At 33.4% G+C, this 14,575-nt stretch overlaps 1 protein-coding gene across 1 annotated transcript; it reads right to left on the bottom strand.

Annotated features, from left to right (window-relative positions):
- Positions 1-1,180: 1,180 nt before the first annotated feature.
- On the bottom strand, positions 1,181-13,811 carry LOC111054582 (protein PBDC1). Its single transcript, XM_039426047.1, has 5 exons — positions 13,659-13,811; positions 9,737-9,802; positions 6,061-6,120; positions 3,265-3,405; positions 1,181-1,454 (listed from the first exon to the last, which is right to left on the bottom strand). The coding sequence occupies exons 1-5, from the start codon at positions 13,677-13,679 to the stop codon at positions 1,242-1,244; spliced, it is 501 nt and encodes a 166-aa protein (XP_039281981.1). The 5' UTR covers positions 13,680-13,811; the 3' UTR covers positions 1,181-1,241.
- Between the last annotated feature and the right edge of the window lie 764 nt (positions 13,812-14,575).

A 14,575-nucleotide genomic window follows, 5' to 3' on the forward strand; every position in this document is an offset into this window, starting at 1 on the left:
CTCAGTTTGAGAAATACCAAGGCTTATTACATTTGATGAATAAAGTATCTCATATGTATGAGACTTCAACTTACTTTTTATTTTAAAAAATGAAATGTAATAATGAAATAGCTCTTACTGTAATATTTTGAATTATTTGGTAAGCCTACAGGTGAGACAGAAGGGAGAATCATTTTATATTATGGACAAAAAGAAAAGGAAGGGAGAGAGGCGATAGTAGGCTATGTAAATAAGATGTCCAACTACACTTGGACAGTTGCCAAGCACAATAAATTATATATTATTATGAATAGGGAGCAAGAAGAACCAAACGCCGTTTGTTTACAAGACTGTGATGAGACAATACGGCAACACTGTAAATCATATATCTATGTATCGAGCGCATATATTCATCAGTTGGTTGTGGAAACGATTCAAGCGACTCTGGTTGCAAACGGTGGAACTATGCCATTGCCAGGGACTGGATACAATTTAAACAAAAAATTTCAAGTGGAAAAGATTGAGCATAAAAATATCTACAATTAATGTTCACTGACATTTCCACCTAAAATTGAAAATAAGTTCGAAATCCGAGAAAATGTGTTTATTCAATAATGCAAACTGTTGGCAACTGTTGATTCTATTAAATCATTCACTATGAAGAGATAGCAGACTTCGTGTGTCTCCAGCGCTATTGTCCTGTCACCAGCTGGCAGATCTTTGAATAGTAGACTTGAGATGCGCGTGTACACTAGCGTCAGGTGATCAATTTTCATAACGGCAAGGAAAGTTGTGTGAGTGCGCCACACCAGATTTTTTATATTGAACTTATAGGACTGATTGATGTCCCAACTGCTACTGCGCAATACTTTATACCATTCAATTTTAGAGGAAATTAATAATTGTAGATCTATTCATCCTTGGAAGAATAAAACAAATTCGGCTCAAAATCCTGATTTTTAAACAGAGATATTATACTCGATTTAAGGAACCCTTGCAGTTTCAAACTTCGGTCAAGGAGGGCCCAGACGATGGGGACTTTGTGGTACCAGACTACGAAATGTGTACATTAACACCCTGCAAAGATTTTGCTATCTCTGGCTCTTTGTTGCGCAAAGCCCTGTTATTTTGTTTTCATTTACTAGGCTATGATTTTTGTAAACATATGCGATCCAATAGGGATTTTTAAACAGAAAACAAATTTTGATTACAAATATGATTTAATAGGAAATTTGATACAGAAAGTGTCTACTTGATTACAACTACGAAGCAGTTTTGGATGGTTTGTATTTAGATCTGACAACATCATTATGGCCTTCCCGGTTTCTGGCCAACTCAATGGCATAGAACTGTATTCTAGGTACGAGAGTGGAGTTTTTCTCGGAGTAATCCCCGGTCGAGTCGATTCTCAGGAGAGTGCCGAAACTGTAGTCTTCAACAACGTCTTTGAACTGCTCACAAAATGGTCTCCATTTCTAAAAATAATAATAAAACAAATTACAATCAATCATTTTAGAGATTTCAGTTGAAAATCCCTTTCCAGCAATCTTAGTACGGATTTTTTTCAAATAAACTTCCCTAGATGAAACTTATTTTTATTCAAAGAAATTATTACTAGGTAGTATAATTAAACAGATTATTGCAACGATTTATGACGATTAGTTACATAGTCTTTAAGGTTTAATTACATAACTTTATTGCCATTCATGCTAGAAGGTTTGTTATATTAGCATTACGATTATTATCTAAACACAAATTATTGATCAAAACAGAATTTACAATCAAGTTTGTAGGAAAGTTATGTGCTTGTGCTTGATTCAGACATGTTATAGAGATGTTTCTCCATAATACAATTAAAAAAAATCTCTATAATGATAAAAAAATTGTTACGTTCGCAAATGAATTAAAAATATCTTAATTATATTATTATTTGTCAAGTTGACAATATGTAACTTATTCCATCCGATCGTCGTATCAAATTAATAATAAAAGAAAAAAACAAGAAAATAGTTCAAACCGGATGAGTGATTCCTCAAAAATTATTAAATTTCGAGCTATTAGCTAATATAGCCTACCAATTACAATTGTTTAGTGAATTCTATTCCAAATATATAAAACTGCATACGTTATCAACTTTCGAAAGCATGAAATAATTTAATTGAGCACAAGGAATACAATTCGAGTTGGAAACACTCTACCTATTCAAATAAAAAAATGCAATGGAGCCTTGAAGACCTTGAAAAAACTTCAAGTTTCAAAAACTTGAATGGAGCCTTTAAGAATTATTTAAAAACTTCCATTTTAAGTAAAAATTGATAGATGCATAGTAGATTTTCCATTGAAAAACCTGATACAAGTAGATAGGGAACAAGAAACCAATGATAAGTTGAAAATTCGTTCCTGATTGAATTAATAGAAAAATGAATCTTGGAATATTTTTTAATAGGATTATGTTATTTATTTAAATCGAGGAGAGAAATAGTTTATGAGTTTATAGTATAAATATATTAATTTCACCTGATTTTTGTTTCCTGATTACGTTGATGATTCTGATGATCAATGTAACTTATTGAAAAGTAATTACTTCAAACAATTCCTAATCACTGAGCTATTAAAAATTCACTATGCTCAAATTATATTGACAAAGTTTGATAAATCTAAACTGAATCAATCCTGGTATTTATGGATGAAAACTCAACAGGCCATTTAGAGAAGATGAAATAAGTGAGAGTGGAAAATTAGTTTTTCCTACAGATACCATGAAAAGTGACCATTTCTGCACTGATTGCAGGCCGCAAAGAATTACTTTTCTGCACTAGTGCGCAAAGTATTACTTTGCGTACTCCAGATTTGCAGCATGACAACACAAAATAGTTAGTAGGTTATATGGAGCACCAGTGCAGGAAAATCAAAATTAAGTTGGTAACACTGACTGTGGTCCACTTTATAATATGGCAGTGGAGAACGGCGTTGCCTATTTATTATGTGCCTTAATTAATTTAATTATTATTATTCAATTTTAAATAAATTCAGGTTTTTATTAATAATAAAATTACACAAAAAACATTTGATGGATTTCAGGGAATTTTACCCATAATTACCCACTTTTCATATTCAATGGTAACTGTAGGAAAAATTTAATGTGAAATACGTGCGCAAAGTTCGTTTGCTGCACTCAAGAAACCAATATTCCGCACTCGCCTACGGCTCGTGCGTAAACGTTTCTTTCGGTGCAGCAAACTGTCACTTTGCGCACTAGTTGCACAAATAACTATTTCAACTTACATCTTTGCCTTCTTTACTCTTCATCTCATTTTCGTCGATGTTCTCAATTTTCAGTTCTGGAAAATGCTCTCTGAATGTCTTATAGATAGAATCGTCATGAGGCGTCAAACGTAGTATTTTAGGGTCAACCGAACATAGAATCTGCAAAAAATTATCAATATTTCTTATATAGTAAAAATACAAGTTCATAATCAAAACAGAGTTTATCGATACTTTGCATTATAATTTCCAATTAGTAATTTGTGAATTGATTTTACCTGAGTAAACAAGTAGGAAAAATCCATGACTAACAGCGATTTGACAAAACAGTATATTTCGCACCTAGGGCCGAAAATGAGACTTTTCCGGCTCGAAATCGGTTTTCAAGTCCGAGGCCGTAGGCGCGAACGCTATTTTTCGCCACACAGAAAAATAAACAATATTATATGAGAATAATTGTTCATTAAGCACTTCAGAAAGCAAAAGTGGAAAGTCATAGCTCTAGCAAATCTGAGGTAATCTGAATATCAGGAAATAAATTGTCCAAGTATTTTTATTTTTTATTCTGATTTGTCTAAATAACCTAAAAGATTATGTTCAATTATGTGGGAGGTTGAGTTTATACTTTTTTATTCTTTCAAATGACAATTAGATGATATTATTATAAATGTTTTAATTATTGAATTATAAACACAAATAATGAAAAGTTTTTTGATCAGATGTTTTAGCACACTTGAAATTTGGCCAATCTGAATGTCAACGTCAACAATGCTTGTTGTAATCGACTTAGGAAGTTTAGGTTAGAAGTTCTATCCTACTCTGAAAATCGAATTTGAATAGTTTAAATAATAATATATCTTATCTGTATTTCATTCATCCAAATAAAATGATAGTAGGCTATATTATTGCAGAATACTTTATTCAATTCTAGAAGCATAAACTGATTCCGTTTCATAAACTATTTGTAAATCGTTCAGCACCATGGATATTGCCCAAGTAGTTCCAAAATTATCCACCAGGTTTAGTGATAAACAAAGTACTATGAGATTTGAGGTTAGATTCTATTATACTCTAAAAATTGAATTTGAATAGTTTATAATATCTTATTTCTATTTCATTCATCCAAATAAAATGACAGTATCTTATTGCAAAATACTTTATTCAATTCTAGAAGCATAAACTGATTCCGTTTCATAAACTATTTTGTAAGCATGTTCACATCAAATCAGAATCAGCTGACTTCAAGGTTATTTTACAGCCCTAGGGCCGTAAAAATTTTACCGGCCTGGTCAGAAAACAATCACTTTCGGCCTCCATATGACACACGGCATATATAAACCAGCTCATTACATCCAAGTGGGGCGAAAAATAGGTTACCATAATTTAAGTCAATGGATAATAATACTCAACCTAATTAAATGTACCGGTAACACAAATCAATACGGAAATTTATTATCTTAGTTGATGCAACAGAATACTGATTGCACTCCCGTGATATCGGATGGGCACGTTAAATTGTCGGTCCTGACTGATAACAGTCATGAGTCCCATTGACGGCTTGAATTGTAGACTTAAAGTGGAATTTCCGTTATGGACTCCCCACCAACAAAAGCCATACGAATATTATTAAAATAATATTGCCATTGATGTAGATAAAATGTGGAAATTTAATCATATTGATAAAAATTATTATAAATGATAGAAACATTATTATTATTTATGATAGAAACATTGATTTTACATTCAATCATCGAACAACAATCAATCAATCAATTATCATTTATTATTCATGGATGTATTATTCAGTTTTTTCAATATTGCTCGGTAATAGATATAGGCTATTATCAATCAACAGTCGATCAATCAATTATCATTGATTATTCAATGATAATTTTTCAATATTGCTCAGTAATAAATATATATATTTGGTATTGAAATGACATAAGAATCATTCAGTACCGTCTTCATATTTTATTAATGCATAAAATATTTTCAAATTAAAAACAATGATTGTAATAGCCCTGTAAAGAAAAAGTGGATAAATATTTGGTAGCAAAAAAACTATGTGGTTAGTAGCCTAGTATAATTGCTATAGCTGATTCGAAATTAGAATTTAAAGGGTATTGAAAAAGATACATATTATTATTTACTGTAGTTGAAAGACTAGAATAGAGGCTATAATTGACAAAACTCAACACCAATTATTCATGTTTCAAAAAATGTAATAGAAGTATAAAGTGTACCAGAAAGTCTTTTTTAAAATTACTTCTTCAATTATTTTCTTCATTACTCTTATTCACAGCTTTCAGTTTGTTAGATTGTACAATTAAAGAAAACATCATAATAACCAGGACTGGTAATGTAACGAATTGCAACCAAAGGCTAAATCTAAACTTAATGGAACGTAGAGGACTTTGAAGCATTGATGCTCGAACTGTCTCTACGTTTTTTGGTTTGACCACCTACTCCTACTTTATACCTAGAGGTGGGTTTTCATAGCTGAACAATGTTAGAATTGTTTGCACCCTGTTGACTTCTCCTGAAGTACAGACGAAATAATCTTTGTTTTCAAATCATCATTTTCCTATAACATTCGATGACGAATGCACGATGTTCACAGTTCCACGACGCCATCTTATCATTAAAAATTGCTAGATTAGACCTGCAATTTGGAACCAGTCAGATCCCGTTAACTAACACTAGCGCTGAGTTATGACGGTGGCGATTGGTAAGCTATTTCTGCCACTCTCTGTACTTGAAGTAATGTACATTGCATTGTGGAGAAAATAGGCTAAAGAAATCATTCAAATAACTTACATTGAAATAAACTTCAGCGTGCTCGAACGCTTTCATGGCCCACATCGCTTCAACTGTTTGCTGCAAAAGTAGAAATACAATAGCAATAATATTTTTTCCAATTGAAATCTTTCTAAAAATAAATAACAAATACATCCAAAAAAAACAATTCCAACTATTTTCTAATTTACGTTCCTCAAGGGCTACTCTGTGTGGGGACACTTTACTAAATCATTGTATCAATTTAGCATTATTCATGCACACTTTCACACGCACCCACATACACAAACACACACACACACACACCAAAACTTAAACTTGGTATTATGTCTACGGAGTGGTTACAGCTTTTTATCTTTTATTGATTTCATTAGGCTAGTTAAAATTCGTTCCACTTTTTTTCTTCTTATTAACACTACTAACTATATCCATAACATAGTATCAAGTATTGACGAAAATCAGAATATTGACTACCTATAGAACTAACTATAATCTAATAACTATATCCATAACATATAATCAAGTATTGACGAAAATCAGAATATTGACTACTTATAGATAGAACAATTATTACACTAGGGAAAATATTAAATTGATTATTCTTTCCAATGAATTTGAGCTCTGCTGAGCAGAAGATGAGTGTACTATTGGTTTTTATGAGAGTGTTCACACATTTGCCGTATGGTAATATTTGACCACTTAGGCCTATATAGACCCAATTTTATTTTTTCAGAGCAGAAATTAATTGGAAATCAGAGAAATTAAAATACAATAACACGGTGCTTTGACAAGAAAGCTAGTAAGAATTTAAAGACTTTTTCTTATCAATAAATATCATTTTGTTAGTAACTTGAGTAACCTACCTAAGTTTGTTAGTTATGAATGAGGAAATGGAATAGATGAGGCTATTAATATAGGCAATGCAATATTTTTATGTGCATACATTAAATAGGCCGGTATTCGTGACGAATGAAAAAATTTAGAATGAAAACATCACGAATACCGGCCTATTCAATGTATGCACAAAATCATAAAAATATTGCATTGCCTATAAATATATTTCATTAAGTTTCAAATTCACATTGAAATAATGACTTGCAAAATAAAATCATTGTCAAAAATAATATGGAATATTTACTAACGGACTGGGGCATGCTTTCGAATTTTTCGATTCACTTGAGAACCAAATGCTCCAGTAAATATTTCATATTTTTCATAATTATCTATTTTAGTCCTGGATGCACAAATGCCTGTTAGATTTTCATCATAGATGAAACTCGTCCAAGAATAATGCCAAATCAGTATGGAAAATAATTAAAATGGAAACGGAAGTCAATACTGTGAAGAAGTCGTACCCGTCGTACCCAACAGCAGTAAATGCAATAAGATTGAACTCTATTCATGATATAACCGAAAGATGTAATAAGTACTTCATAAATGCTACCGATATTCAATTCAACACAACTTCTTCTTTTAAAGAGCAGCTAGGAAACGTGTGCCATGTCGGAAATGTATTGGAACGATTCCCTGTATTAACGGAACTCGAGGTACTTGATGTCGTGCAACAATTGAAGAGCAAAATGACAAGCGGATTGGATGATATACCAAGTAGAATAATGAAGGAATGCTTTAACCCAATCATTGCTCCAATAACAAGGTTGATAAAAAACAGCTGTGCCTAGTTAAAAGTTGTGTGTATATTTTTGGCTTCAAAATTTTCTGAAATAACGTAATTTATTCAAAGTGCGGTGATATTAAGTGCAAAATTTGACTATATTTTGGTATTTTAATCATTCTAAATTCAAAATTTCTAGCTAATATATATTCTTGGACAGAACTTTGAACTTTAAATTTCCTCAGTAAGAACATAACCTATTTTTTCGGACATTTCATTATTTATCAACATTTGGGAACAGAATAGTTTTGGGCTATGCCTGTTGTTCTATCCCGATCATATTCATATGATTTGTAATTATATCAACGAATAAATAAATAAATAAATAAATAAACATATCATTCAGCTCAGGTACCTTCCCTCATCAACTGAAACTTGGACGGGTGATTCCTATTCATAAAAAGGGATCAACAGAAGATGTTTGTAACTTCCGTCCTATACAAATAACAAGCTGCTTCTCCAAGTTATTTGAAAAATTAGCAGAAATAACAATATCCAGGCACCTGAAATCAAATAGAATCTTTTTACCATGCCAATTTGGATTTCAGCCAGGAAAATCCACTACTGATGCTGTTAATGAGTTTCTGTTCAAAATTTATGACGCCCTAACAATAAGAAGTCTTTAGGTTTATTCATCGATCTGAAAAAAGCTTTCGATAGTCTTGATCACGATATCTTGATGGAAAAAATTTATCACTATCGATTCAGAGGATCTGTATTTGATTGGATGAGATCGTTCATAACAGGCAGATCACAGGTGGTCGAAATTGAAGCAAAAAACCGGAATGTGGAAAATTATAAATACAGATCCAATTGCAGTAAATTGAAGAGAGGAGTACCACAGGGAACAATAATTGCACCTATATTATTCTCCTTATTCATCAACGATCCACCTAGTAATATACCAGGAGCCAGTAGTGTATTGTTCGCCGATGATGCCAACTTTCTCATCATAGGTGATACTATCCAGGAGATGCAGAGTGGGGGAGAACAGGTGGTAGAGAGCATTCGGAATTGGTGTGAAGCAAATATAATCAAGGTGAATATTGAAAAGACATGCTATCTCAGTTTCTCCATAAATCATTTCAACGCTCCTGACACCTTCTACTTCGAGATGGACTTAAAACAGGTCAAACCAGCAAATGTCTGCAGCTTCCTGGGTTTGAAAATGGATTCTGGTTTGAGATGGAATGATCACATCGACGAACTGATTAAACGACTCAGTAAGGCCACATTCGCAATTGCTACACTAGCAAGAACAATGCATCAGCAGATAGTCTTCTCCGCATACTATGGATACTTTCAGCCTCTTCTTACCTACGGATTACTCTTTTGAGGCAAGTCACCGGAAATTATCAGGGTATTCAGAGCACAGATGAGATTAATTAGAATAATGCTCAAAAAACCGCCTGGAACTCCATGTAGAGAATTATTCCGATCAACAGGGACGCTCACACTACCTTGTCTGTATATTCTGGAGTCTGTAGCATTTGTTCTCAAGCATGCATCGACGTGGACAAGAGGGGCTGACCTACACAATAATAATACGCGCTTAAGGAACACCTATCGTATACAACAACATAGGACATCGTTCTACGAGAAAAATCCAATTCACATGAGCCAAAAAATGATCAACTCCCTGCCGCACCATCTTAAGGACATTGACAATAGAGTGCAGCTCAAGAAAAAATTGAAGGACTGGCTGGCTGATAAGTGTTTTTATGACATGAATGACTTTTTGTTGATTTTTTTTGTTTTGTAATATGTGACGATTGCCAAACAATTTTATTGTTGTACATGCAAAGAGTAATAAATTCAAATTCAAATCATGATTAGATGTCACTAGAGCCAACCAATTAGTGAAGACTTTAAAAGAAGGCTTTTCTTATTTGTTATCGTGTCATGATTGAAATTTAACATACTTTTGTGCAACTGGGCCATAGTCTGCAAGTCGTCATTTCAGTGTTGAAACTTGATATGGGTAAAATTTAAAAACTAGAAAAAATATCAAAGAGAGCTTACGTCATTTTCAAACTCCTCAGCTGGCCTTGTCAGAAGTGATCCACCAGCTAACAGTTCGTTTACACCCTGGAACGACAAAAATCGCAGAATATTATAATATAATTTACTAGTTGTATTATAAATTGAAATGGATGACAAAAGGTATACATCGTACGATAATTATAGATAAAGTTAAAACAGTTTGAAATCTGGTGTAAAAATGATGGGCATTGATTTATCACCTAGCGTCTAAAATGTCGCTGAGGTCCAGCTTTTATACCCCTCATACTTGATACTTGAGGTCGTTGCCAAGGATAGGCAGTGTCTGAATTTTACAATTACAGTGAAATAACCTGCATGGTTATTCGTGCTGTGGCTGTGTATATCACACCTTATTCCTCTTGATATACATCAGTAAGCACAATACATATTGTCTGTACACCAGAACAGTAGCCTGCAGTGATCCCTGAGGCAGGAAAATGACATTATCGTCAGAACCTTCTTCAGCAGCACATCGTGGACAGCTGGTGCGTTACCCCACAGGAGCAGGCCTTAGATGATGTGGTTGTGAAACAGTGAATGATAGGCCATGATAAGACTGAGTTGATTCACCACATATCTTAGTTTTCTGAGGAGGTACAACACTCTCGACAGTTGCAGTTTCCTGCAAACTTGGTGCACATGGTGATTCCCTTCCCTTGTCTGTTCCACAGTGACACCTCTGGAAATCAAGGTGGTGTCATCTGCGAAAAGCACTACCCCCTGAGAAACAGAGCACTGCCCCTCATAAGAAATAATGGTTGGCTTGGCTCATTCCCTGTCGTATAGCCTTGTAGCACAGGTGCGCGCTCGAATGGCCGACTTTCCAAAGGTACACGACTGCAGAAGCTCTGTAAAATAAGCGCCGTTCCACTCAATGGTCTGCTTGACTGGAGCGTCTAAATTGTCGTTGACTTGCGCTTCAGAGTGGCTCAGTATAATAAGGGTTTTAGTTGTAGAATTGTAAATCTAGAAGAGCATTAAAAGAAAGCTTCACCTGATAAAACACTGAGCTTCAATAATATATCATGAGCAGTATCTAAATAATATATCGAATATTCATTAAAATTAATCTAGTTTCATGCGTTCAATCACTGAAACTGAATATTTGACCGAACGAAGTGAGGTCTAAGATTCAAGTCGACGGTTTGGCATTTCTCTTAATAATGTTTAGATGTTTGAATGTTTATACGTTTATATGTTGCGCATTTACGGCGAAACGCGGTAATAGATTTTCATGAAATTTGACAGGTATGTTCCTTTTTAAATTGCGCGTCGACGTATATACAAGGTTTTTGGAAATTTTGCATTTCAAGGATAATATAAAGGAAAAAGGAGCCTCCTTCATACGTCAATATTAGAGTAAAAATCAGACTATAGAATTATTCATCATAAATCAGCTGAAAAGTGATTATACATATGTGTGGAGAAGCCAGTCTGTTAATGTATTTGTATAAGGTCTATAGTAAGTTTCAATCAAAGACCTTGAAGAGGTATGCATCTTTTAGCTGGGTTTACACCAAAGTTATTAACAAAATGTTAATAACTTAATCCTTATAGATTCTATTAGATTGAACGCAAGTTGACAAACACACATGTTCATCATGTGTATGATAAGTTATGTTCAATCTAATATAATCTATAAAGATTGAGTTATTAACATTTTGTTAATAAATTTGGTCTAATCGCAGCTTTAAGGTCTTTGGTTTCAATATTTTGTTTTGCAGTCATGGTATTATTATGCGTGTCCATCAGTATCAATATTCTCACATTCGAAAAAACTAATTTAAAATGTGATTAAAAATAATCAAATGAACTAAATAATGCTGAAGAAATTATAATATTTTTGATTGAAAAAAATTAATTTTCATTAGATGGAAAGATTATCACGGAACTGGATGAATATTATATAAATTCTGGAATAGAAATATTATTCTATTCATTGTTTAAATTAACATAAATATTAATAAATTATGGAAAACAAATTCAAACGTGAACTGATTTTCTTATGTAACATTTAAGTAAAACAGTTGACATCAGGTACTTGTGGATGAGAATACTGCGTGAGGTCTACTGTTCACAGAACTACTAGTTATTGTTAAATTTTGTTCTTGTTATTGCTAGTTATCTTTAAATGGTAAGTTTACTGTCAAGTATGTAAGAAAATTATAAATAAGGCCCAAGTCACACAGAACAAACGTCAGGCAAAAACTTGGAGTGGACTACAGTAACTTTATTACGGTACCCATATAGTTATTATTGTTATGTTTATTGTTTTTTAAAGTAAAAGAGTCGGGAGGTTGGGTTTTGCTTTCAAATGGCAAAATTGTTATAGTTACTGTAGAGTGGACTATTGCTCTCCCACGTATCTTTCATGTAAACATACGGTCCAATGCACACAGAACAGAAGAGACGTGACGCTGGCGCTCATTTGCTTTCAACACATCTCTTCTGCGTGTATAGGATCATAATTATGTTTACATAGGAAAGACAAATTTTCGCGCCAAGAATTGGACCGACATCCGTACTGTGTAAATTAGACCTTATACATCATATGTGATCTAGCATATTTCTAAAGACTCCAGTCTGAAAGAGGGGCCAAAAATCTGTAATTTGTTTTTATTATGAGTTGTTTTGTCTCATAGCTTGGTCAAAAGAGAGGCTTCAGTCCAACCAACCGGCCAACCTCTACTCTATATCATGTGGAGGATCTTGAAGCTAATCATCACATATCACAACTATATAATATTTTTCAAGGTACCTAGAATGCATGTCTTCTAGTATTTTAGTGCTTGGTATTTTTTTCTTTCTAAAGAAACAAAAAAAAATTAGTAGGTTACAGTTCCCGAATCTGTACTATCGATAATGAAATGATCGATGGTAAATCAAAATATCAAATAACCCAAAGGGTACTCAGATTTATAGTTTTATTAATATTAAAAGTGGCCCTAAAGAAAAGAAAAGACTATCAAATAACACATCTGTGTAATCACTTGTCAGCTGATTTATGATGAATAATACTATAGTCTGATTTTTACTCTAATATTGGCGTATGAAGGAGGCTCATTTTTCCTTTTATATTATCCTTGAAATGCAAAGTTCTAAAAACCTTGTATATACGTCGTCGCGCAATTAGAAAAGGAACAAACCTGTCAAATTTCATGAAAATCTATTAACGCGCTTCACCGTAAATGCGCAACATATAAACATTAAGAGAAATGCCAAACCGTCGACTTGAATCTTAGACCTCACTTCGCTCGGTCAATAAGGTCTATAGTTTCAATCAGGTACTTGTGGATGAGAATACTGCGTGAGGTCTACTGTTCAAAGAACTACTAGTGGAAATACAGCAATAGACCGGCTTCTCCACACATCTGTGTAATCACTTGTCAGCTGATTTATGATAAATAATATTCTATAATCTGATTTCTACTCTTAATATTGGCGTATGAAGGAGGCTCCTTTTTCCTTTCATATTATCCTTTAAATGCAAAATTTCCAAGAGCCTTGTATATACGTCGACGCAAAATTTAAAAAGGAACATACCTGTCAAATTTCATGAAAATCTATTACTGTGTTTCACCGTAAATGCGCAACATATAAACATTTAAACATTAAGAGAAATGCCAAACCGTCGACTTGAATCTTAGACCTCACTTCGCTCGGTCAATAAGGTCTATAGTTTCAATCAGGTACTTGTGGATGAGAATACTGCGTGAGGTCTACTGTTCACAGAGCTACTAGTATAAACACGATGCAGAACGGTTCCCCCAAAAAATTTTAAAAACAACATTTTAATCCAAAACAGATAAGCCATTTGACTACTAATTCATGTAAAACAGGCTTTCATAAAATGGACAAAAAATAGAAAATTACATCGTTTTATTAATTAAACAATACTTACAAGTTCATCTGATATACTCATGGTGAATAATCAATTGAAGAATTAAAATTTATTCTGATCAAAGCACATGAAACGAGGGTGACAGAAGCGTAATAAAAAGTGAGGTTATATAATTCATTAGGCAACAAGCAGACAAGCAGATGATAGAGTTGCTCATGTGTGCACTGTACAGCTAAACTTCTCTATTATTTTATAATCTATCAGCTTTTGAATATTAAAATTGCTCGAATCCAGCATAGACGATTATCAGTTTCTCAAAGAGCGTAATTAATTTATAACACTCCACAATCACAATATCAAATAATTGATGATAGAGAGAGAAAATCAGTGCTTCATTTCTGCCAGAACGCAACGGAACGGCGTTCCAGCACCTCCCAGGGCGACCGGAATGTATCGTAGTTGTTGTATCAATACACAAAATGTTTTGTAATAATATTGTAGACACAAATAAAAATAGTATAGTTCATCTTTGAAGTTTGTTTTCATTCTCATTTATCTCCCTTCTTGAGGTTCTGGCAATTGAAAGTATTACCCTTTACCATTTAATTTGATTAAATCTGTATTTGTTTCACGTTGAACTTGATTGAAAATTAAAATATTTGAAAACAGACTTAAAACTGGGTTTTTAACCATAAATTTAGAAAAACTTTCCGGGGGTGCACCCCCGATCACCCTTCCCATGGGGGGTATTCCGTACCCCCCGGTAGTCGGGCCAGCCTGAGTTCCGGCACCTGAAAATTTGCAAATTAAGTACTGGAGAAAATCAATAGGATGAACCCTCAAGTATTTCTCTCCCCAAATTCGATAAGAATAGACAAAATCAAATATGATCATGAAAACACTTTTATAAAGATTACAAAATTTACATGCCAAATATATCAGGAAATATATCAGTTTTATTGCTTGTTGAACTATAG

This window comes from Nilaparvata lugens, chromosome 4 (genome assembly GCF_014356525.2).
Source record: "Nilaparvata lugens isolate BPH chromosome 4, ASM1435652v1, whole genome shotgun sequence".
NCBI lineage: Eukaryota > Metazoa > Arthropoda > Insecta > Hemiptera > Delphacidae > Nilaparvata > Nilaparvata lugens.

What these genes read in the sequence shown, in the direction of transcription:
- LOC111054582 (XM_039426047.1), bottom strand. Translation starts at nt 13,679, where the DNA reads ATGAGTATATCAGATGAACTT. An exon ending in CTGAGGAGTTTGAAAATGAC is followed by an intron (nt 6,121 to 9,736) that starts GTAAGCTCTCTT and finishes CTACTTTTGCAG; the next exon opens with CAAACAGTTGAAGCGATGTG. An exon ending in ACGCTGAAGTTTATTTCAAT is followed by an intron (nt 3,406 to 6,060) that starts GTAAGTTATTTG and finishes AATTTTTTGCAG; the next exon opens with ATTCTATGTTCGGTTGACCC.